Source organism: Pteropus vampyrus, unplaced genomic scaffold, assembly GCF_000151845.1.
Source record: "Pteropus vampyrus isolate Shadow unplaced genomic scaffold, Pvam_2.0 Scaffold2, whole genome shotgun sequence".
Lineage (NCBI taxonomy): Eukaryota > Metazoa > Chordata > Mammalia > Chiroptera > Pteropodidae > Pteropus > Pteropus vampyrus.
The window spans coordinates 13,130,346-13,156,368 of record NW_011888783.1 but is presented as its reverse complement, the minus strand read 5'-3'; the positions used below and the strand labels follow the sequence as shown (position 1 = coordinate 13,156,368).

The window sequence follows — 26,023 nt, the reverse complement described above, 5'->3', positions numbered from 1 at the left end:
GTGGGGGAAAGTGATAGATACAACTTTCGAACAGAGTCTTTAAGAGCCATCATGTGGTACTGTCTTCTCCATTTTCTCTCCAAAGGAAGTACATGGTCCTGAGAGGGATTGCTCACTCAGCCTGAGCCCCAAAATGAAGATGATGAATTGAGCAGAGCCACAGCTAACTGCAGCTGATGACATGTCACATGAGCAAAAAATCAACCTTTACGGTTTATCGTCACATCATAACTTACTGAGGCAGAGAATTAAAAGTCAAAAAGGAAATTTGAAGGCTTCCTACAGCCAAGGGTGGTCACATGAGGTGGCCAGGTGACAGTGCTCTGGTCAGTGAAATAGAGGCTGCGGTTGCCTCTTTCCTCTCCTTTCTCTTCCTCCCTGGAAAATAGCTGAAAGGCTTGGAGGAACAGCAAAATCTGGTGTCTGTGAGATGACAACCATGAGTAGAATGACAGCTTATGAATAGTAGATCAGAAAGGGAAAGAGAAATGAGCCTGGCCCTGGGCTGCCCTGCTCCACACTTTTTGTTATGTAGGACAAATAAATGTGTGTTTAAGTCATTATTATGTTATAAGGCACATATATACATACACATGCACACACACATAATTCATACATGTTATATTTTTTATGCTACCGATCCCATTCTTAATCTATACAAATATCAAAGACAAATAAGTCTGGAGAATACTAAATCCCTCTTCAACTGCCAACCTGAGAGAATCGCAGTGCCCACTTGGCTCTGAAAACTAAAGTAAAAGGTTTTATTTGGTTAAACTCAGCTTTTCCTAAATCTAAGTAGCCACAGAACTCTCTTTGAGGTGATATATTAATCTAATCATATTCCAAACTAACAACCTATTGACCAAGAACTTTGAGAAATACTGACCCAAAGCATGTACCATCTGTGTGATCAAAGCAGGGCCACCATGGGGCAGGGTTTCAGGTAGTTTGAACACAGCCTCTAGAGACAGCTTGCCAGTGCTCTACTACTTCTCCACTGTTGGACATTGGGCAAGCATTTAATCTCTTTGAGTCTCATTTGTAAAATGGTATAATAGTAATACTCTACAGGCATCTCCTGCTTAGCATCAGTAATCTATTCTTAAAAATCAGAGGTTCCACCTAAAAACACCAACAGGGAGCTTATTTTCCATTATTTTTAATGGGAAAAAATTACAATGCATTATAAGACCTGCAACCACTTCCTAAAACTTAATAAAAAACCCCTAAAATTTGTATGTATGCATGACCAAAAAAATGATGTTTGCTTATAAATTGTTTTAAGCATCGCTTAAATTCAAAGGCTAACTCTGGTCATAATCAGTACAGTTCTTAACAAAAAGTTGCTTTATATTCAGTAGTATCTTCTCTTCTATTATAAATAATGTAATCACACATTTCTCAAAGAATTTTCAACACTTTTTCATCTTTTGAGGGAACTTTGTCAAATACTAAGTAAAAACAAGAGCTAAATATTACAGGCACGGTGGTGACACATCAGGACAAGTTGCCTTTCTCAGTGCTGGCAACAGCTGAGATGCACTCCCTCACAGTTAAATACTGTGTGGTTCTCAAAATGTTTACACAAGATCTGGATCTTATTTAGACTAATTTATTCTAGAATGTAATTCAAAACTTTTCCCATGCCCATTTTGTTAAAAAAATCTATACCGAGTTTTGGGGACATAAACATAATTTTTCCCAATATAAGTAAAGGTACAAAAAAAATTTTTTTTGAAAGGTAAATATGTTCTGTGAGGTTTGGTTATTAGAAGCCAAGAGATTTTTCTATTGGGAAAATTTTGTGGTATGGGCCTGTATTTTACACAGTTCTCAGGAAGATTAAATGAGATAGTACATGTTAAATACCTGGCACACAAATAGTCAACTTATATTTATTATATTAATGTTCAATTACAATTCTACCATGTAAATATTTGGCAAAGTATTATGTCATCATATTATTATCTTCATTGTCTCATAATTCTTAATAGTTATTTTCACTGCAAAAATAGCTGAATAGATTTTGGTTTTTTGGTTTGGTTTTACTATAATAAACTTTAATATGGCTGTCATCTTATTAAAATTTCTTACTATTTACAAGACTCTTTTTGCGGATTCAATTTTCAAAATGTAACTTTACTTAAAAATTTTTTTTCCACAAAAACTCAAGTTGAAATTCAAAATCTCTGCCACCAGGTGGTGCTTAGCCTGGCTTTTAGTATTTAAGACACACTACTCACTCCCCTTGTTTAAATCAACTTTTTCCACGCCTTTTATTATTTAAAAGAAAAAAGCTATTAACTCCACAAAATTGAAAATATTTGAACCAATGAAGCAGACAATTATTACTGATTAAGACTTTCTGTCCACTTAAAATTTTCTTTTGTTTTGTTATTATTTGTATATTTGAGATACAAGTCCTCTGTCAGATGTATGTTTGAAAATATTATCAGTCTGTGGCTGGTCTATTAATCTTTCTGTTTTGTTTTTTGTTTGTTTGTTAATTGTGAAAGGATTCTTACCATGTAGTTAAATTAACACATCCATCACCTAATATATTTATCTTTTTGTGTGTGTGTGTGAGTATATTTAAGTTCTACTCTTCTGGCGAATTTCAATTATATAATACAGTGTTATCAACTATAGTCACCATGTTTTACATTAGATTTTTAGACCTTATTCATCTTATAGCTGAAAGTTTGTAGCCTTCTACCAACACAATTTTCTTTTAATGTGTCTTTTGATAAACAGAAGTTCTCAATATTGGATAAGTGTCATTTGTCAATTTTTGTTTTAATGTGTCCTTTCTAAGAAATTTTGCCTACTTTAAAGCTGCGAATACGTATCTTGTGCCATCTCCTAAAAATATAGCTTTTTCTTTTACATTTTGGCCTATGATACATCCGAAATTAAATTCATGTATGGTGTAAGATTAAGATTTTAATGAAATAAATGCCTTTGTTACTTTGTTATGATTTAAAATTTTTCCTGGACCATAACTTGGAGCCAAAAGCCTTTTAGAGTTCATTCTGGGATTTTAAGCCTCTCTACTGGCTAATCTCTAAATCCGTAGGAAATTTTCATTCTATTTTATTTGATGAAGTTAATGATAAGGTTTTTGGTTTTCCTTTTTAATTTTTTTGTTCTGTGAGTTCTTGTTTCCTTTAGTAGGAGTCTGAAAACCAGTAAAAGGAGCAGAGGAGTAGCCTCACACTAAGAATCTTTTAGCCACTTTCTCCTGAAAGTGTACAGTACTTTGTGGGTACATAGGGAAGAACCATCAGTTAATAGGGGTACTTTGTTTCTGCAGGGAACAATCCCTGTAAGGGTCGACAAGTCAGAGGAACAAAGGGATCTTGAGTCTTGCTACAGAATACTACGATTTTCTCCTTCGAAGCAGTGTCTGCTATTTGGTCCTAAAGGGTTTCATGGGATGCTTTCAGAAAGGTGGTTCATTGCTCCAGTTTACTCTCAGGGATTGTTTTATACACATAGCACCTAGCTATGTCTACTATCAATGTAGCCATCGTGCATTCTAACTAGGTATAAATATACAACAGCTAACTCGCTTAGCTCCTAGCTACTTATTGTTGTAAAGCCTCTAATCAATGTGATCACCTCACTACTTTTAATAAGCATCCACAAATGATGCTGAGGTCATGTAGGACATTCCCTCACCACCTGTGGTCATTGGTCATATCTCATTCACTTTTCAACCTGCATCAGTTTTGGTTCTGACCCCACGACTCCACTGAAACATTATGTCTCAAGGTTTCCAATTTCTTGCTGTGAAATCCATGCACAAATCTGTGACAGTCTTTTGCACCAGTCAGTACTGAACCCAGGGTATCACTCTTGCCTGTTCTGAAAAGTCTCCTCTCTGGGCTTTCATGATACCACACAATTTTGGTTTTCATCCTCTTTTTCTGTCTGTTCTTTCCCTGTTTTCTTTGTCAGTCTCTCCTCCTCTGCCTTAACCCTAAATGTAGAAGTTTACTGGGCTTAGTCTCTCCTTCAGTGATGTCATACACTCTCCTGGCTTTATATACCATCTCTGTGTTGGCAACTTCCAGATTTAGCCCCAACTTCTCCTTGAGCTCTAAACTCAGATACTCAACTGCCTACAATTTTAACTTCCTACTTGGTCAATTCACTGCTATCTCAAACTTAATATGTCTAAACACACATGTTGAGTTTCCCATATGTTGTAGGCAGAATGATGCTCCCTCACCCCTTACAATGTCCATATCCCAATTCCTAGAATCTGTGAATATGTTTATGTTACATTTTAAGGGGAAGTTAAGGTTGCTAATGGAATTAAGATTGATAATCAGCTAACCCTGAGATGGAAAGATTATCTTAGCTATCTCGGTGGGCTTAACGTAATCACAGAGGTCCTTACAAGCCAAAGAGGAAAGCGGGAGCGTCAGAGTCATAGTAATACAATGTGAGTAAGACTTGACCTGTCACTGCTAACTCTAAGCTGGAGGGAAAAGACAAACCAAGAAATGAAGGTAGCCTCTAGAGACTGGAAAAAGCAAGGATACAGACTGTCCCCTATTTCTCCCCTAGAAGGAATACAGTTCTACCCACACTTTGATTTTAACCCAAGGAGATCCATTTCAGACTTCTGACCTCCAGAACTTTAAGATAATAAATGTGTGTTGTTTTAATCCACTAAGTTTGTGGCAATTTATTACAGAAGCTATAGGAAACTAATGTTACAGATCCGTTTCTCTCCTGTCTTTCCCAGCTCCACAAATGGTTCTCCATCCAGTCTATTGTTTAAACTAGAAACCTGAAGGTTACCCTTGATTTTTCCCTTCCTCTGTTCCTCATATGAATCCATCAGAAAAACATGTCATTTCCACTCCTATGTTTTGACTCTTTCCACTTCCATTATCACTACCCAGTGCACCATTTTCTTCAACCTGGGCTCTGGCAATAATCTCTCAATTTTACTATGGCCCTCCCTGATCTCTTTGGCATACATACATCAGCCAGAGTGATATTTAAGAAGTATAAATCAGATCCTGCCATCCCTCAGTTGAAAACTCATCAGTGGCTTCCCATTACACTTAGAATAACATCCAAATTCCAAACAGTGACCTGACCAGTCCTGCATAATCTGGCCCTCGGTGCCCTCTCAGACTGCACTTCATGCTGTGCACGCTCCTACACACTCCAGTCACACTCACCTCCTTGTGGTCCTTCTGTACACCAAGCTCTTTTCTACTTTAGAGTCTTCCCCGTGCTCATCACCTGGTTGGTATTTTTATCCTTCTGAAATCAGGTTAAATGTCTCCTCTTCAATGAGCTCATCCCCTACCACCTCAAGAAACCACCTCACTCTCTGTTATTCTTTGAGTTAACAAGCCATTTCCTTCACACTACTTATCACAGCTGGAGTTATTGTTGGTTTGTTCACGACCTGCCTTCCTCACTAGACCTTAAACACCATGAAGGGAAAGATCAGACCTGGTTTTGGTCTCTAAGGTATAGCCTGTCCCTAGGAGTGTGCCTGATACTCAGTTGGCACTCAGTAAATATCTGATGAATCGAGGAATACAAAAAATAATCTCAAAAGAATCCACATCCTGTATTATTAGTGCCCATAATCGATACCGTTTTCTTAATGAATCAAAATATGTCTTAGAACATAAACTAAGTGGTGTAGATAAGATTGCTAGATTTAGCAAATAAAAATACAGGACATCCAGTTAAATTTGAATTTCAGATCAACAATATTTGCAATATTTGGGACATACTTATACTAAAAACATTATTTACTATTGATCTGAAATTCAAATTTAACTGGGTGTCTTGTGTTTTTACCTAGCAACCCTACTTCTACTTGCTCCAAATTAAGAAGGGTGAAAACAAATGTAGAAAACTCTAAGCCACATCTCAAAATATTCATATTCCTTTCCCCACCTCCACCTCACATCTCCCAGGGATTTTTTCTCCACAGTAGTTTATCTGGCAAACCTACCAAATGCTTTGAGTCTGGAATATTTTCAACAATGCCAAACAACCTTATAAATCTAAGATCTGTGACAAATCCATAGATGACACTGAAGGAAATATAACAAAAGCAATTCATGATCACTGTTAGCATAGCCAATATTCAAAAGAGAATCATTATTGTAATTAAGAAGTATAAATCAGATCCTGCCATCCCTCAGTTGAAAACTCATCAGTGGCTTCCCATTACACTTAGAATAACATCCAAATTCCAAACAGTGACCTGACCAGTCCTGCATAATCTGGCCCTCGGTGCCCTCTCAGACTGCACTTCATGCTGTGCACGCTCCTACACACTCCAGTCACACTCACCTCCTTGTGGTCCTTCTGTACACCAAGCTCTTTTCTACTTTAGAGTCTTCCCCGTGCTCGTCACCTGGTTGGTATTTTTATCCTTCTGAAATCAGGTTAAATGTCACCTCTTCAATGAGCTCATCCCCTACCACCTCAAGAAACCACCTCACTCTCTGTTATTCTCTGAGTTAACAAGCCATTTCCTTCACACTACTTATCACAGCTGGAGTTATTGTTGGTTTGTTCACGACCTGCCTTCCTCACTAGACCTTAAACACCATGAAGGGAAAGATCAGACCTGGTTTTGGTCTCTAAGGTATAGCCTGTCCCTAGGAGTGTGCCTGATACTCAGTTGGCACTCAGTAAATATCTGATGAATCGAGGAATACAAAAAATAATCTCAAAAGAATCCACATCCTGTATTATTAGTGCCCATAATCGATACCGTTTTCTTAATGAATCAAAATATGTCTTAGAACATAAACTAAGTGGTGTAGATAACATTGCTAGATTTAGCAAATAAAAATACAGGACATCCAGTTAAATTTGAATTTCAGATCAACAATATTTGCAATATTTGGGACATACTTATACTAAAAACATTATTTACTATTGATCTGAAATTCAAATTTAACTGGGTGTCTTGTGTTTTTACCTAGCAACCCTACTTCTACTTGCTCCAAATTAAGAAGGGTGAAAACAAATGTAGAAAACTCTAAGCCACATCTCAAAATATTCATATTCCTTTCCCCACCTCCACCTCACATCTCCCAGGGATTTTTTCTCCACAGTAGTTTATCTGGCAAACCTACCAAATGCTTTGAGTCTGGAATATTTTCAACAATGCCAAACAACCTTATAAATCTAAGATCTGTGACAAATCCATAGATGACACTGAAGGAAATATAACAAAAGCAATTCATGATCACTGTTAGCATAGCCAATATTCAAAAGAGAATCATTATTGTTATTTACATATATATGACCGTATGGCACATCTAATGACTAAAACTCGGGCAAAGTTCTATATTTGATAATAAAACGTAAAGAATAATATATTCTTAATTACTATTGTCAAACCCTATTATATGTTAAAACTTCCTCCATGATTCCAGATTATATTAACTTCATAAGAATTCCCTAAGCTATACATTTCATATCAAGGACCTAGGGATACCATCTATTTTTGAGTAATAATATCTTTGATCAAGTAAAAAAACTTTAATTGAATGCATTGTACTAGTTTTAAAGAAAGAAAGATTTGCAAATCTTATATAAAAACTTCCTTTATGAGGAACATGGTTAGATTATGAGAATTTAACCATAATACACACACTTGTTCATTTTTTTTGACAGCTAAATAAAATTTGTGTAAAGCTTACATACAAAAGTAAATTGTTGAGCCACAAAATACATTAAATTTTCACAAGAAAATTTTTTCTATCCCATAGAGACTTATCTTTTATATTTGTATTAATTTAGAAAATATTTTAAAGTAAAAACCAGTGATTCGGTTTTGTTGATGAGCTCTAACTTCAATTAACTTTTGGATTGAACTTGCCCCTAGCAAAAAAAAAAAAAAAAGAGCAAGATAAAGCAATTATCAGACCCATAAATAACAGAGTAAAGAAGTCATGTTTTTGTGTTGAGTTTCCACAGCAGGAAAAGACAACTATATTTCAAAAGAAAAACAATGAGCAGAGCTATGAAATAGGACTGTCGTATCAAGCCTTGCCCTCTGCCACATGTGGTTCAAGACCAGAACCAAACGCTTTCCTTGCAATCCCAGGAGCTAACCTTGAGTAAAATCTCTCAAATCAATAGTTTTGAATGTTAACTTATTTTGAATTTGGGCTACCATTTGCTCCTGAAATGAGAAACGGACCACTACAGATACTGGCTGACAGGAGCATGAATATAAAAAACATAACAGGGAGGAAGAACTCAGACCCCGCTGAGGATTCCAATGGGCTGTCTCAGGCACAAAAGGGCTGCACGAATATTTACTGATATATTTATGGTTCTGGTGGCCAAGTGGCATTTGGTGGCACCTGGAAACTAAACTGATATCACAGTTAAGTTAAGCTGATCTGGAGTAAAATCTCAAATAATTTATATTGATGAACTCCAAAGAAATAAAGAAGCTTTGTTATCAGCAGTAGGCCTCCAGCCAAGAATGGTGACAGACCGCAAGGAATGAAAGGCCGATTTACTTGAAATGACCTGACACAAGTGTCATCTAACTGAGTAAAGAGCTATACTCCAAGATTTCTTAACAGCCTTCAAAGATATGGCAACAGAGAGAATGTGTAGAAACTGAAAAATCATCAGTTTATAGTGTCAAATATTTAAGAAACTGCCTGCTGTTTAATGGAATGAAATGTTTGAAAAGGTACTTCAGATAACTGTGTCTGCTGTGTGATCTGTTACCATGACCTTCAAAATATATCTGTCATAAAAAAATATTTTAAAAAATCTAAAAAAGACAAACTTTTCAAATTTAAAGTAGAATAATAATACCGCTGAATCTGGGGCAATAAATTACTCAATTGTCAGAGTGGCTTTAAGATTGGCTGCTTTGTAACTACTATAGTTGGGAAAGAAGGGCCACACTTGTAATTCACGTCAACATATTCTTATGGGTTACCTACTATGTATAAGCTAATGTGATAGACATTTTGGTTTCCTTTTCTCATCTTGGTAAATACATTTTATTTAGGGTCCCAATTTTATTTGGCTGCTAGTAGTTGTATGAAACACTGCACTGAAAATAATTGTTGAGGCTCAAGAAGGGGCTCAGCGGGAAGGCGTACTGTGATTGATTAGTGATGTCTTCCATAGGCATTGACTGGGAAGAGTGGTGGCATGTATGCTATACATTTGCAATCACTGGAAACAGCAGAAAATAAGAAATGACCCTATGGATCAGACTCATTCAGCCCAAGATGCTGCTGATGAAAGAGATGTAAAGACGTATTTTGAGAATATCATAGATGTCTAAATTTAATTGGGGATATACCTAAAACATAGATAAATTTTGATTTTCAATTTCATTTTGTATTAGGTGAAATTTGTACTGGCAATAAACCTATCAGCTCTGTAGGCATCCTCTAGCCCTCTGTGATATAAGAAACAGTGACCTTCTCGGGTAAGAGGACACATTAGTAGAAGGTATAAGAGACTGCAGGTACAAGAAAGTATCAAGTTCTTACCGAGTTCATCTTATTGGGCACTTAAAATAACCATTTTGGTTTTGAAAAAATAGGCTTTCTGTTTATATGGAAATAGAAAGAAAATTAAAACATCTACCAAATTGTGTTCAGGGCGATATGAGTAAAAGGAGTTCTCCAAAGAGCTTGGTGTACTGAAATCCACCTTGACAACAATGTCCCCATGTAGGAAAATTAGACTTCTAGGTCAGTGTGAGACCTGCCCATCTTGGCTGGATTCTCTTTTAATTAATTTTCTTGACAGAATAGACATTTCATTTTTGCATTTGTTTCATTCAAAGCTATAGAGTCAACCTCTCCAGTAGTTTGAGAGAGCCCTCAACTTAAGATGAAGAATGCATTCATCATTTATTCACCCAAAGCAAAGATTTAACTTAATCATTCTATGTCGCTACCAAATTATTGATACTCACACTCCAAATTTCAATCTAATTTTGAAAAGCCCTTACGATACTTTTATAATTATAAATGCTACCCGTTAGCTAGGATATAATGACAACACTGACGTTTATTTAGTAGCTACCCAAACTACCTTTAATTTACCCTCTGCTCATAAGTTGCTAAATACTGGTACCTGTGTACTTGCTCAAGAATGACATATCTTTTATTACATAAATCCTGAAACTCAATAGGTACTCTGTAGCTATACCCAAATTATTATCTGTGACAGATTAAAAAGGCCACATCTTCTTTGACATTTTTCTCATGAAAGGTGGAGGCTATGTCCCCTCCCCTTGACTCTGCGTGGGGTTCGTGACTGCTTTACTGATAACATGATATGTAACAGTGATGCTGTGCCAGTTGCACTGGGCCCAGGACTTAAAAGACCGGAAGCTTTTATTTCCTGGCCCTTTAAACATTCTTTCTTGTAGACCTGAACCACTTTGTATAAGGTCTATTTACCTTGGGGGAAGCTCCACCACATGGAGAAACCTAAAGGCTGAAATGCCAAGTATAAGGAGAGAGCGGCCAAGGAGCACCATGAAGCCACACATATGACTGAATCAAGAGGCCATCTTGAAATGCATCTTTCGGCCCAATCACCCAAGGTAATACCATGTGGATCAAAAATGAACCACTTATCCTAGCCCTTTTGGAATTCTGACCCACAAGAATATAAGCAAAATTGTGTTTTAAGCCACTAAATTTCAGGATAGTTGGTTAAGAAGCAATGAATAAATTAAACAACATCAACCTTCAACTAGGACTTGCTATGCTATCCCATCCACAGATTAATGTAATCCAGGTGTCAACTAAAGCCTGTTTCAAAATCTAGGTAAGATTGTCTTGAACCCCTAAAAACATGAAATACTATGGAAATTCAAGATCTTTTTTGAAATATCTACAAGTTCCTGGCTTATATTTTTACCTTGGCCCTCAAGTTCCTATGTATTCTTGTGCTGTCTCCATTATATAATTATCATACAGAAATGTGAAATTCAACTTCCTCTTCAATTTTCACAAAAAGATCTCATATCAAGCATTCATTAGTTCAGCAGCTCATGAAGTTTTCTTTTCTTCACCCTCTCCCCCTCCTTCTCTCCCTTCCTCCCTCCCTCCCTCCCTTCTTTCCTTCCTTCCTTCCTTCCTTCCCTCCTTCCTTCCTTCCTTCCTTCCTTCTTTCCTTTCTTCTTTCTTTCCTTCTTCCCTCCCTTCCTCCTTTCCTCCATCTCTCCTCTCTCTTCTCTCTCTTTGTTACTTATTTGACTCTAAACCTCAATTTCACAGGACAGTGTTTTATCAGAGAAGCAGGCTGGCTCAGGCACGGCCACTCCACTGTGAAATGCTGTTCTCTTTCTCACACTGTGCAGTATCCACCTGAGCCCACTGATTTAGGCTCAGCATTTGCCTTCGATAGGACTAAATAAAAGACTGAGTTGCTGGAGCTCAGCACAGACCCGGGCTATTACTCCTAGAATCTGCACTGCAGAGCCAAAGCCATTGGGCTGAAAGAACTGTTTCTTTACTGATAAGTTAGTAATTTTCAGTGAAGCAAGAGAGAAGAAGGAAGACAACACATTTCCAAGGGTGCTTTATTCAGTTTGAGTTTTTAGATCAACTCGCACTCGCTCTTCTTTATGATTTTTCCCTTAATCACTGTCATCACTGTCTCATGAATCAGAAGCATGCTTTCCTGGTGTAGAAAACAGGCCCTTTACTTTGGCTCTCTTCCCACTTCCGTTACGGCCACTCAAGGACTTCAGTGGTAAATGCAGTCCTGAAATTGATAGGCTACTCCTCCAAAGACATCTTGCAGCACAATTTGTGAAACGTGGCCCCTTTAAACAAACATACCTGAGCTTAAATCACAGCTTTACTTCTAGCTGTGCAATGCAAGCTACAAAACTTCTCCTCGCAAGTTTCTAAACCCTTCCGAGCCCAAATTTGCTCATTTGTCAAATGGCAATAATATTGTCTACTACTACAGACTGTTTTGGTGAAGTTCGAATAAAGTATATATTTAGAACTTAACATAGTGCCTGACACATGATGAACATTTAAGACATGTAGCATTTTAAAGAGTATCAAAGAATAACAGGAGAAGAAAGAGTAAGAATGTCAATTAATAATAAAAAAATTTAAACAAATAAGCCAGAACAAGTTACCACAGGGACTATGCTAAGTTACTCCAGACATTCTGCGTGTTGGGAACTCTTGCTCAGGATCCCGAAGCACATTCTTTAGATCATGGCACTGTGGTGAATCATTTGAGGGATTTGATTTTAGAAAGCCACCAAATATCATTTAACAGGAAATAAAATGAAAATATGGTCTACTTTTTATTAAAAAACAAAGTATGATTATGAAGTACGGAGATTAATTTTCTCTCTATAACTGCCAGAATAATCCCTCTAAACTGTCAAAACTGATCATGCTCCTCTCCTGCTTGAAAACTTTTCAATGATTCTCCATTGCCTTTAGAATCAAATTCCAGTTCCTTTGGGTAGCGCAAGTGACTTTGGTGACTTGGCCCCGGCTACCTGTTGTCCTGCCTCTCCCTCAGTGTGCCCTTCGCTCTAACTGTACTGAGATGCTGGACAGCTTGCTAACTCAGGCTTCTCTGCTTTTGCCCACCACCCTCCTTCTGCCTGGTGTGCTCCCGCTAGTTGTCTTTCTAAATTTTAGACCTTACTGCCACCTGTCACTTAGAAGTTATCTTCTCTACAAAGCAATAATGACTGAACTCTCCGATTTAGATGCCCCTCCTCCATGCTTCCTAACCTTGTACCTACTTGTCTCTTGAAACTCATAAACCCCATGTGGGAACCACACATTCACTTGTCTCTAAACTCTACTAGACCGAATTACTGGAAGTATTATATGATGGCTTATGAAATTTACATATTGTCTATTCCATGTTTTGGTGAGGACTAAGTAAGTTCTTGGCACATAGTAAGTGATTCATTCATTACATATGACTATTTCTTACAAAACTCACAGTTTTTATTAGAGTGTTTCAGAAATATTTAAATAATGATAGTATTATTAGGAGACATGCGTAGACTCCCCTGTTGACTATTTTTAAAGGAAAGCACTACTTGTTCCTATCTATAAATTCCTCATTGTTGTTAAGAGATTACCTTATTGGATTCTGGTACAAAATGGTATCTGATAAATAAAGTAATAGTGGATTATAACCCAAAGTATAAAATAAATATCCATGATACCATACTGAGATAAACAATTGAATAAATAAATGGTAGAAAAGACAAATACCCTGTATAGAAAAATTCTAGATAATTTATTAGCTACTTCTCTCTCACAGAGGTCAAGCATACATCTCCACTCTTTAGGTGTGTCTGTGCATAGTGACTTCCTTCTAAAGAGTACAGTATCGAAAGGGTTGGGGGCAGTAACTTTACAGTGGGAAGACCTGACAAACATTACCTCGGCCAAGTGATCAAGGTCAACATCTACAGTGATAAGTCAAGTTGAAAATTTGTATCCTTGATATAATGTGATGAAAATGACACTTTACCTCAAAAGCCATAATCTTAGTCTCATCATGAGAAAAACATGATGAATCTCAATAGAAGTACATTTTACAAAATACTTAAATAGTATTTCTCAAAACTATTGAGGTCATAAAAAAAAAAAAAAACCAAAAACAACAACTCTGAAATACTGTTACAGACAAAGGAGGCCTAAGGGGACATGATGACTAAATGTAGTAGAAAATTCTGGATGAAAACCTAAAACAGAGAAAGGATATTAGGTAAATAGTAAGAAATCCAGAGAAAGTATGGATTTTAGTTAATAATAATATAGCAATATTAGTTCATTAATTATAATAAATGCACCATACTAATATGTTAATAATTGGGGAAACTGGTGCAGGGCATATGAGAAGTCTCTCTCTGTACTATCTTCCCAATTTTTCTATAAATCTAAAACTGTTCTAAAAAAAGTTTATTAAAGAAAATGTTATTTGGCTGATTCTTGAGGTAGGTTCTCCTACTTTCCTCAAAATACCTAAATGAAAACCCAGAAACTGTCACTAAAACTGAGAACCCACTACTAGATTTTGGGAAGAATTTTCACCAATTATAAAGCAGATGCAGCTGTACTGAGAAAAATAACTGGCGGCTTAACCCTATTTCACCCCCTGAAATAAAGCAGTCTTCTTGGTGTAGAAGAAGACAGAGAGCATTGTTCCTCAAGCAGTCCACCTGGTCTGAAAGAAGACAGACGGGAGGGTACTGTTCCTTCCTATAGTGTTAGGGCTTTCACTCAGAGACCCAGGATCTGTACTAACCAGAAAATTAATCAGTTGACCATTTACTGAATGGCAGCTGTTTTTGAAGTATTAGCCTTTATCTTTGGGGACAGAGTCACTACAAATAAAACACTGAATGATGGTGGATATTAAATACAAGTAACAATTATTACTGGCAATTTATGAGCACTGTGCTAAGGACTTTATTTGTATTATTTCATGACATCCTCATAACAATTCCACAAGCTTCGGAAGTGAGAAAAATGGAGCACAGAAAAATTAAGTGACTTGTCAAGAGATACACAGATAGAAAGTGGCAACGCTAGGATTAAAATCCTAACAGTCTAATTTTAAAGGTCATACTTTTAACTACTTCACTGAACTTCATAGAAAACCTCAGTAGCAGTGTATGCTGAGGATCGAGATTCTTATTGTACTTTAATTGTAATCTTTATTTGTACTTTAGTATTTTTGATTTACTCAATAAATATTTTTTGCATTTGTACTGTTTGGTCAGGTCTTATGCTGGTACTGGACACACAGTGGTGAACCAGACACACAGACATATCCCTATACACAAGAGATTCAGAATCCACTGGCTTGGGGGATGAATATGCCATTTCAACCCAGGAGAACCATACTAGATCTGAGCCTATGTACTGGATACTGAGAATCAGCCTAGGAACTAACATCAGTTTGCTCCCCTTTTGTATATCTAATACAGAAGATTCTATAGTACATAAGTGAAAGAGGCTCAAGACTAGTCTCAAAGACTTGCCAGTTGGTAAACACTAAAGTCCAAGGGAAAGGGGGCACAATCCTGAAAACTCAAAGAGAATGTATCTCTAATAACCATTTCATGTGAGGGCCATTACCTTTCGGAAATCTTATGCTTAGTGTCTTCAATAAGCTGCAAAAAGAAAGAGCCTCATTGAAACTGGAGCAGAAAGCCATATAGGTAAAATAAGTTCAGATAAAATATTAAAAATAAACAAAACAAATGAAAGAATGATATATCAAAGCTCAACTCACTTTTTTGGGAGAACTCTCCTGGATGTATCCTTTAGTAAACCCGTTTCCAATCACTCTTTATTAAAACATCCTGCTTTGTTTTTTTTATGGCACATTTGTTTACTCATTACTGCCTGTCTTTTCCCACTGGGATACAAGATATATGAAATATGAATATTATTTGTTTGTTCACTGCTTAATATTCAGTACTTAGAATATCATCTACTGCAAAGTAGAAACCCAACAAATATTCAATGATTGAATATGCAGACAACAACATGCAAATGGAGATGGTTAACATATGAAAATTTTTCTTATGTTAACCAAATTATAATAGCAGAATTTAAATTGACATTGAAGTTAATAAATACACATATATTTTAATGTAAGCACTAAGGACCAACAAATCAATTGAAAAGAATATACAGGCCCAAAATGCTGTGACACTTACATGGTCATTTGTTTTTCAACAAAGTGCCAGGGTGATCCAATGAAGAAAAAAGAACTTTTCAATAAATAATACAAATAAAAAAATAAACTTCAGCTGCTACTGTACACAAAAATTATTGAGATGGATTATAGAGCTACATGTAAAAGCTAAAACTATAAAGCATTTAGAGGAAAACATAAAGGAATATATTCTTGAGTTGTGGGCAGGCAAAGTTTTCTTAGTTCACAGAAAGTAATAACCCTTCAAAATTTTTAAATGACAAATTAGACTTCATCAAAACTAAAAATGTCTGCTCATCAAAAGATACAATTAAAAAAATGAATAAGCAAGATCCAGATTTAGAGAAAATAGTCACAGTATAGATATCTGACCAAACAGGCATCCAGGATATATAAAAAATTCCTACTACTCAATAATAAAAAGACAAACATTTCAACTGAAGTTTAGACAGTTCACAAAAGAAGATATATGAATGGTAAATGAGTACACGAAAAAGTATATACAATTATTAGTCATCAGAGAATTGAAAATTAAGACTAAAATAAAATACCATTACACACCTACCAAAATGGTTAAAATTAAAAACAATGACAACACCAAAGATTGATGAGATTTTGAAGGCACTAAAACTTTAATAGTTACTTGGTAGAAAGTACAATGGTATAATCACATTGGAAAAAAAATATCTGTCAGTTTCTCCTAAAATTAAATATACACTGACCTTTTTTTAAATTTCAGGTACATAGGACATTGGTTAGACATTTATATAGTTTATAAAATGATCCCCCTAATTGTTCTTTCTTTCTTCTGGCTCTCTGCCTAGCCAATACATTAATGCTAAGTACATTCCCTATGCTGTATACACTGACCTTTTGACCCAGTAATTCTAATACTAGGCATTAGTTCAAGAGAAATAAAAGCATATGTTTACAAAAATATCTGTACAAAAATGTTCATGGAACTTTATTCATTTAGCCCCAAAGTGGAAAAACCAATGTATTGATCAATAAGAGAATGAATAAACAAATGGTGGTATAACCCCACAATGGAATACTACTAAGCAATTAAAAAGAAAAAAAAAAAACTTATATACCCACCATGGATAAATCTCAAATGCATTATGCTGGTTGAAAAAAAATCTTATTAAAAAAGAATATATATTGTATAGTTTAATTTATGTGAAATTCTAAACAGGTAAAACTAATCTATGGTGGAAAAATCAGAAACGTGTTTCCCTCTGGGGATGGTGGAAGAGGCATAAGAGAAGTTTCTGAGGTGATGATATATCAAGATGTATTTCTTATTGAGAAATAGTAAAATAGTTGTTTTAAGATAGTAAGTTCTGGGGTGGTTTGATAGGCAAGATTAGATTACCAAAACAAAATCTATGTCTAAATAAGTATTAGGAATACGATTCTTCTATTAATACAAAAAAATATAAATAGTACTTCTTGAAAAAGTAACTGCATTATATAAATGTAACAATTTACTAATGATAATGTAATTAAAATACTATAATACATGAATAAAAACTAGCAAACTGTAGGTAAGCACATACTCGATTTATTTTCTTACATAATGAGGAGTTAAATGATATTGGTTCATTTTTATGTTTATTAATTAGAGAAATATTGATTAAAGAACATTTTTATAAAAGAAGCATGATAATTTCCATTTCACTGGAGTAAAAAATAACCAAGCAAAATATAATCTATATAGTAAAATTCAGAAAAGGAAAACACAAAGTAAAAATTCAGAAAAAATAAGATAACAGATGTAAAACCAAATCCCTCATGAAAAACAAAGATTCTCAGATTAGATTAAAAAATTAGATTCATATGTACACAGTTTATAAGAAATATGCTTGAAACAAAATGACCCAGAAGGAATAAAAATAAAAGAATGAGTAAGGAATTGTTGGTTTAAATGTATGTCCCTTAGAGAGGTCTTACCTGAAACCCCAGTGTTAGATCCTCTTATGACATATTGTATTTTCTCCTTATAGAATTTATCACAACCGTTATTAGATTCTGATTTGCATGACTTCTTTTTGTCTGCTTCGCACTCTAAACTCTATAATGAAAAGAACCCCATCTGTTTTGCTCACAGCTTTATCTCTGGTGTCCAACACAGTGCTCAGAACATAAGAAATAATCACTGAATAATCGTAGTGAATAAAATAAGTAAAATAAAAGAGCACAGATTACAAGATTAATTTCAAACTAAGTAGATTTCCAGGTAAAAAGCAATCAAATAAAACAAAGGAGTATTTTTTAATCTGTAAAAGAAACACTTTCCAATTGGGAACCTATTCTTGCAAATAATATGGAATCAAAATGCATATAAAGCAAGGAATACTAACAATTCAAGGAGAGGGATTGATGATGACAGACTATAAATATGTTCAACTACCTTACTGACAAAATACCACGAAATTACACAAAAAAATTAATACTAATGCATCTATATCAATCAGCAGTAAAAAGTAAAAAGAATTGGCCAGAGGTTTCCACTTCCAGATAGAATGAAGATCTTAAACGATTGTCACTACTTTCATAACAACAAGAAAAAAGAGTTAAAATTCCTACTTCATTTTAAAGCTGTCAAAGGGTGAGCGATTTACACAGAGAAATCCAAATGAACTAAATTCCAGTCAGCAGTCTTTTATAAATGAATAAAGAGCAGTGACTGCTTTCATATCTGAGACCAATTGCTTATAGGTAGGTGAAAGATTAGCCTATCATCAGCAGAGTGACTGGTGAAACTAAGAAAACAAGGTAAGTTTTTAATGACAGTGCAGGCTGACATGACATATTGGTAACCGGAAGAGCCACAAATGCAAAAGCAAATCTCTCAGCTTGACATTTCTCCTCTATGGGAAGTCTGCTGTGATAGTGGTAGTGAGTACGGAGTTGAACGATAGAAATTTTATTTTCTTGCACATTACTTAGGTTTGAAGCCCTGCTGGAGTTGAATTAAGAAGTGAACTGAAATGAACTCAAGCTGCAATTCAAACTCCTTCCAGTTCAAATCTTGATTGTGACCAGTCACTCAATGTAGCTACACTGAAGAGCACAGAGAGATAGTCACAATCTCTTTTGAAACCAGAAATAAACTGAAATGCATGAAAGCTCCAGCCTATCTCCAGCTAGGCACTACAGGTGGTTGAATTCGAATGATCAGCCCTTCATACTAGCTCCCTGAAATAAAAAATCACATATCTTCCCTATGAAAAACAGAACACAACAAAAAAATTATTTAACTCAAACAGTATCTAGTAAAAACTTTATCTACTTTATTTTTTCTATATAAGATGTTTGATATGCAACAAATATTTATGAAATCATGCAAAGAAAGAAAAATGTGACCCCTAGTCAAGAAAGAAACAATCAATACAGGCAGGCTCATAGATGCCCCTGATGTCAGAACTAAAGCCTGGAAATATATAATAACTTGTGAAGAATTGTATGGTAAAATTTTCGAGGAAAAGTTAGACATAATAACAGTTGGGAAGTTTCAGCAGAGATATGAAAGCTGATAAAAGAATCAAGTCAAAATGTATAACTGAAACATATAATATTAATATAATACATTATTATATTAATACGATATAATATCAGAAATGAATGGACTTTATAGAAGTCAGCAAACTCTAAGAAAATCCCCAAACTGAAGTATGAAAGAAAAAAGAATGAAAAAAATTACAGAGTGTCAGAGATCTGTGGGCCAGTATCACATGATTCAACATATGTGTAACTGAGCCCAGAAAGAAAGAGGGAGAATAGGAAAAAATAAATATTTGAAGAGATATTAGCAAAATATTTTCTGAGATTAATAGAAGTTATCAACCCTTTGATATAAGAAGCTCAGTGAACCCCAAGCAAAAGAAATACAAAGGAAAACACATGTAGGCACATCATAGTCAAATGACTACAAAACAAGGATAAAGAGAAAATAATAAAAACAGTGAAAAATAAAGACACATTTAATTTAGGGGAACAAGAAGAGTGATGGTAGGTTTTTCCATTAGTAACAGTGGAAGCCAGAAGACAGTGACATTTTAAAAGGGTTGAGAGTAAGACAAAATTGTCAACTCAAATGGTAAGGTGGTCATCTTTAAGCGGTAAGTTAACACTGATTTCTATTCCTTCTAAATACTTTGTACATTTTCTATAACAATAACACATGCAAGTCTGTGGCCAGCCACTAAAGTGGTTGCCAGCTCCTCCATCAAAGCCTAAATTTTCCTTTTTGGAATATTGACATGGAAGACCAGAATAATTATTTGTGGCTGCATGCATTCATTTATTCAAAACACTTTTTATTAAGTATCTTGATATTTAAAACACTGAAAGGAATAAAATACAAATAAGACACGATCACATAGTTTAATGAACATATGTTCTAGCAGAAGAAAACATATAGACTCAAAATTAACTGCAATATAGGGCAAAGAGAGGAACAAATAGCCACAGGATTAAAAGCTTTAGAGAGAAGATTACACTTAAATCGAACTTTGAATGATGGGATAATTTTGAGGGAGATGCTGTAATTGAAATAGAGAATGACTAAAGTGGAGAGAATGTCGAAGTGAAGATCAGATGGCAGAGAAGCAGGTGGCTGATTTGTAGACTAAGATGTAGTTGAGTCTGTGAGTAGCATAGAATACTTTGAGTAGAGAAATAAAGCCAGGGTAAAAAAATAGTTTCATATGAGATTTCCAAGGATCGTGAAGGCCAAGAAGTTTGTAGTTTGATAGGTAATGGGGGAGTAATTTAAGGTCTATGAGTGGGTGAGTGATGCAATCTAAATTACAGTTTAGGAAGAACAAATAGAAGGCTATTAAAATTGTGCAGCTGAGAGGTAATGAAGCCCTTAAGTAGGATGGTTGCTGTGGCAATTGGAAGAATAAAATGGATGGGAGAGGCTTTGGGGAGGTAAAATAAATGGGGCTTGGCTCCTGATTGCATATGCCTTTTCACACCCTCTGTTTGACCCTCATTCCTTCCCTCCTCTGATCATAAAGGTATATAAGGTGTCCCTTAATACACTGACTTACATTTCCTGGAAAATTTCTCATCCGTATTAGGTGAAGCTTCATTTGCAATATCTATGAAAGACACCCCAAAGGACAATTCTTGATGTTCAAAATGAAGAAGTAATATTCTACAACAATACTAGTACTGTATTTTATCTGTATCCTGGATTTACAGGTCAAGTTCTTTCCCTTTATCGGCAATTCTTATTCTCAAATAATTTCTTGTTGAAGCTCTGGGCTGCTCATGCAGAATGGAAATCAGGATCATAAAATTAAAGTTATTAAAAATGGTAATAAAGTCCTTTCTTTGTTCAGTTTTAAGAGCACCTCTGCTCCTTAATAGCTTTAGAGTATTAATTTTGTGTTGTTAGAAAAAGGACTTTAACAATGGAATTACATAACTAAACTATGAGAAGTTAAGAAAAGCAATCATCAAAATAATTGTTTATAATTCAATTGCTGATCGAAATCCAGATAATGTATTAGTCGCTTCACTTTTTAAAGGCCAGAAGAGTAGAAAATATTTTGTATGCTTATATTTCTATTTTTTACCATTTGTGGATTAGTCTAAAATGAGTTGAAGTTGCCAGCATGTGGCAACGAGGAAGGGACTCTCCAGTATGGCAAGTCTTTCCTGGGAGGCATTGCCCTTGAGATGTGTAGCTGTAGAAGATCTGCATGGTCGTGTCTGACATGGGGAGTTTTATATTTCCATGCCCTGGACTTTTCTGCAGAAACCCATAGGATAACACGGGCCACAGATGACAAGCTCATACTGAATGAGCAGTAGTGAGCAGCAGTGCGCTGGAGCACAGTGGCTGTGGCTGTAATGCTACTGGGATGCTCAGTGCTATAAAACAGGGATCTAGGAAATGAGGGAGTCTGTTTACAGCTCAGACTTCAAGCAGATAATGATCTTCCTGATAAAAGAGGCAAAAAATTACACCTCCACCCCAGCCCCTACAGTTTTACAGCAAATCTTGGGCTAAGCAAACAGAACTCAGTACAAATGTAGGACAGACAGCAAGTGCTCTGGCTAATAGAACAGCTAACTTTTATTAAGTGCTAACTGTAACTAAACACTCTCTCTAAACACTGCATTATTTTATTTAACTGTTTAAACATCTTTCTTAGCATACTCATTTAACGTATGAAAAAAGTGAGATTGAGAGGTTAAGTAGCTTGACCAAAATCAACAGTTCTGAACCAGGATTCAATCCTAACTAGACTTATTAGATCAATGACGAAAACAAGCTTTAAATCTTGTCCCTACACTGCCTTTCGCTTGGATAAAATCAGTAGACTTCTTTTGCAGCGGGTATTGATGCGAATGAAGCAAGGCCTGTGTTAAATGCGTACTTCCAGTGAGCCCTGAACATTATGGCCAGCATTGGTGAGGATTAGCCTTCTCAGAGAATTTATCTGGAGAATATGTATTTCCAGAGGATGCACCAAGGGGGTATTTTTATTTCAAATACCTAGGGGAAAGAATTTTTAAAACACAGAAGAAAATGTACTATCTCTCAAGAGTCTCATGAACACGCAGGAGGAAATGTATTCATAGTACTTCTCCAGGCCATGAAGACTTCTAGGGTGGTTATTGTCACTGGGGCCAGGGGTGAATTATTTACCTCCATTCATGTTGCCAAATGAAAAAAACGACACTGCAATAAGATTAAAAAAGCTATATTTAGACATAGATCTTAGGCAAGATCAAGTAGGATAAAAACTGAAGAAAATAAGCAAAAATGAGACAAGCAAGAAGAAGAACGTGCCAAATTCGAGTGGGGAATTTTTCCTTAGGCACAGTACAAAAAAAGGAGAGGGTTATTCCAGGTCCTTGGGGGAAGAGCGATGGAGATGATACAAGGATAGCATTGCATATGGTTTTGTCTCCCAACCTTGCAAGTTCTCTCTTTCTCCTTCTCCCTCTCTGTCTCTCTCTTTTAGCTCTGTTGTTGTTGTTGTTATTATTATTATTTTACTTTCGAAAAAATTTGCTGGATCATTTATATCCTTATAATATACCTTAAATCTCTCATTGGACTAAGCTAGTTATAACTATAAACATATAGTTTCAATAGAAATGTTTACATAAATATTACATTATTCATGTAATTATTAATGTATACTATATTACATGTAGATCTCATTCCAGAGTTTGGGTTTAGTAGTTCTCGACAAATCATTTCGTGTCTTCACAAAGTTCTGAAATAAGAAATCCTTCTAGATATTCTTGCGTATAGATTCCCAAGCCAGGGAGGGGGGTGAATGACCATTAAAGTCTACAGTTTGATGTCTGGTGAGGTAGGATTGAGTGGAGATGGGAGGGACAAAACCGAGACGACAGCATAAGAATTCTGACTGGGAGTGACATTTTTGACACCGCCACAAAATAAAGCACACAGAACATAGAAGTCCACACACATAAATCAACCTCTGAAAGTGTGATTGTCACAAGGCTCAGAGTTGTGTTGGAAATTTGAGAGTGTCAGCAATAATTTTTGTGTCTAAGGACAGACGCTATCTGAGTTACACAAAAAAGAGGGTGTTCACCATGAAGCCAAATGAGCAATTCATGGATAAGAAGATTGTGACTATATTAGCACTTTCTAGGTAATGAGATCTGTGGCTCCTTGGGTGTGTGTGTGTGGGGGGGGGACGGGGGGCATGACATGGGGATTAGGAAGTAGTACCAGTGAGAATGCTGACTTTCATTGGTAAATGACCATTCATGCTTCAACCCAGTTATTCTAGTCCCTTCTCAACATGAGGAAGATCCACTATGACGAAGGTGAGGAGTGAGAATATGGGTATATATGAGATGTTCTGTGGACCTCTCCCTCTCTCTCCCCTAACCTCGTGTGTGTGTGTGTGTGTGTGTGTGAATTATACTATGGCAATATAAAGTAACATTTAGGTGGAGCTAGTATACAGTGTGTCCCCATATTCATATTTGCAGAAACTCAGAAACAATACGTGAAGCAACTCTAGGGAGAGCAGCAAATTTTTGATGATGGTGAAGGAGGCATGACTCAACATTTGCTCTTCCAAATTCCTGTCCTTTGTTCTTTCTTCTAATCCATGGTGATTTCTCAGTAATAAATATACTACTACAAGTAACAATATAGTATTATTGTTATTGCTATAATTTTGTTGACTGCATATTAAAATCTTCACATGCATCATCTCATTTATTTCTCACAAACGAGGTAGGTGACAGAGCCAGGATTTGACTATAGTTCAGCACACAGACCTTAACACTCTACAGTGGTTTCTATTGGTTGGTTGCTTGTTTACAGTTGACCTATGTATTCATTCATCCTGTATATATTGTTTTTATTCCTATTACAAAGATGTTACATATAAACAAAGCAGGACTAATTCAGAGAAAGAGCAAAAAATAAAATAAAATCCCTTCTTCTGTACTTTCCTTCCTCCTTCTTTCTCTCCCTCCAAAGACTGCTCAATAAATACCTCCTCTGTGTTAAGTACGCTGCTAGGCACTGAGAATAAGTGTGAAAAAGATAAAAATCACTGTGCTTGTAGAGTTCATGGTCTAGTTAGGAGAAAAAGTATACTGATAGATAACTATAATTTCATGTCTTGCAAACCTCATATCAGAGCAGTGCAGGTACCACTGACTTGCTTGCTCATTCTCTCCCTTGGTTTTCTCTTTCTACCAACATCTTACTTGGTACACAGAATATTTTGTTTTGGGGTTTTGTTTTGTTTTTTACAGAACATTTTGAATGTTGGGCATGTATTACATCATACTGCTCTATAAAATGTCATCTCGACATTGATATTGATTGTATCTGCCCTACTTAATATTTCACAGTTATAAACAAAATCTTTGATAGCTACAGAGCAGAAAAAAATAGGTCTTGGGTCAAAACAAGCTGAGATTTGTTCTTTCAGAACTTAGTAGGTCTGAGAGGAAATGCAGGTATAGGAAACGGGTCAGAGTTCTTGGTGGGATGTGGGGGATGGGGTGCGGGGGAGTTGATAGGAACGGTTTCCCCTATCTAGTTCATATATCTTCATAGTGAATTTTTTCTTATGGCAAAAATATGTTGTCAATTTCCAGACTGTACACATTCAAAATAAGTTCATAATATACTTAAAATCCTGTGAAATTACTTTTCTATCATCACTTTTAATAAGCCTAATATTTAAAAATCTATATCAAACCATATGACATACATGGATGAACTTCAAGAAATCTGTAAACTCCCTGAAATTATATATAAAATTGTGTGCATATGTGCATTCTTCTAGAGACGGTCTCTAGCTTTCATCAGATTCAAATCTATGACTCTAAAATGATTAAGACCCAATGAATATTTAAATTGAGAAACTAAGCCCCACAACAAGGATTTTTTCCCTCATAAAATTAGGGCATTTTAGCATACAACTCTGCCATGAATACTGTACTTACATCAAGAGCCACAGACTGCTTGGCCCAAGACTTCTTCACTTGATCGTACATAATTGTGTTGTTGATGCCAAGGCCACAAAAGATAACAAAAGCCTAAGAAAGAGAGAGCCCACTAATTAAAAATCCCAATACCTCATTGGCATAATCTAATATGAAACCAGGCGGTCATCAGGGATGGGCCTGAAAATATAATTTTATTGTACACAGAGGTAGGCCTTGGGGAAATATGCACATTAACATTCTTAATTACTATTGTCATGTAACAGCTTTATAGCTCACATTGCACATCAGAAAAAATTATTAATTTAATGTCATTGTGAAGAAATGTCATATATTTAAAAACATGCTTATGGTCTATTTAAATGTGTTCTTTATTTAGGTTGTGGACTGAAATTGGTAATTCCATTTTGTTTAACCAAAGCAACCTCTTTTAGTAGCTAGGCTAGAAAATATTTTGGTAAAGAGACCAAATGTGTGTATACCCATAAGTTAAATGTTAAGAGGAAGGAGAACTGATTTAGAACCAGTTAGTAAAGAAGCTGTGAGGTGTTCTCGGCTAGAGAAAAAAAATCATGGAGTTTTCATGTTGGTCACTTGAAGCCTGCTCAAGGCCACGCTCCCTAGCTAGAGGGCAGACAGGAATCAAAGGAAGCTTGTAAACATAAGAAAGGTAATGACACTACACCTGGTCTCACGATTCTGAACACACCAAACAAGACAAAGATAAGACAATTAACACTTTGGAGAAAAGAGTGGGCGATTCGGTTCTGTAATAAAATTAAGATAAAAATAATCAATGGTCACGAAATAA

General features: G+C 35.7%; 1 protein-coding gene across 1 annotated transcript in view; it reads right to left on the bottom strand.

Moving 5' to 3' along the window:
- PDE11A (phosphodiesterase 11A) overlaps positions 1–26,023 on the bottom strand; it is a 327,576-nt gene that overhangs the window by 131,407 nt on the left and 170,146 nt on the right. The window contains exon 9 of the mRNA XM_011356861.2: positions 25,213–25,305. Coding sequence (XP_011355163.1) covers positions 25,213–25,305 — 93 coding nt within the window. The remainder of the gene's footprint in view (positions 1–25,212; positions 25,306–26,023) is intronic.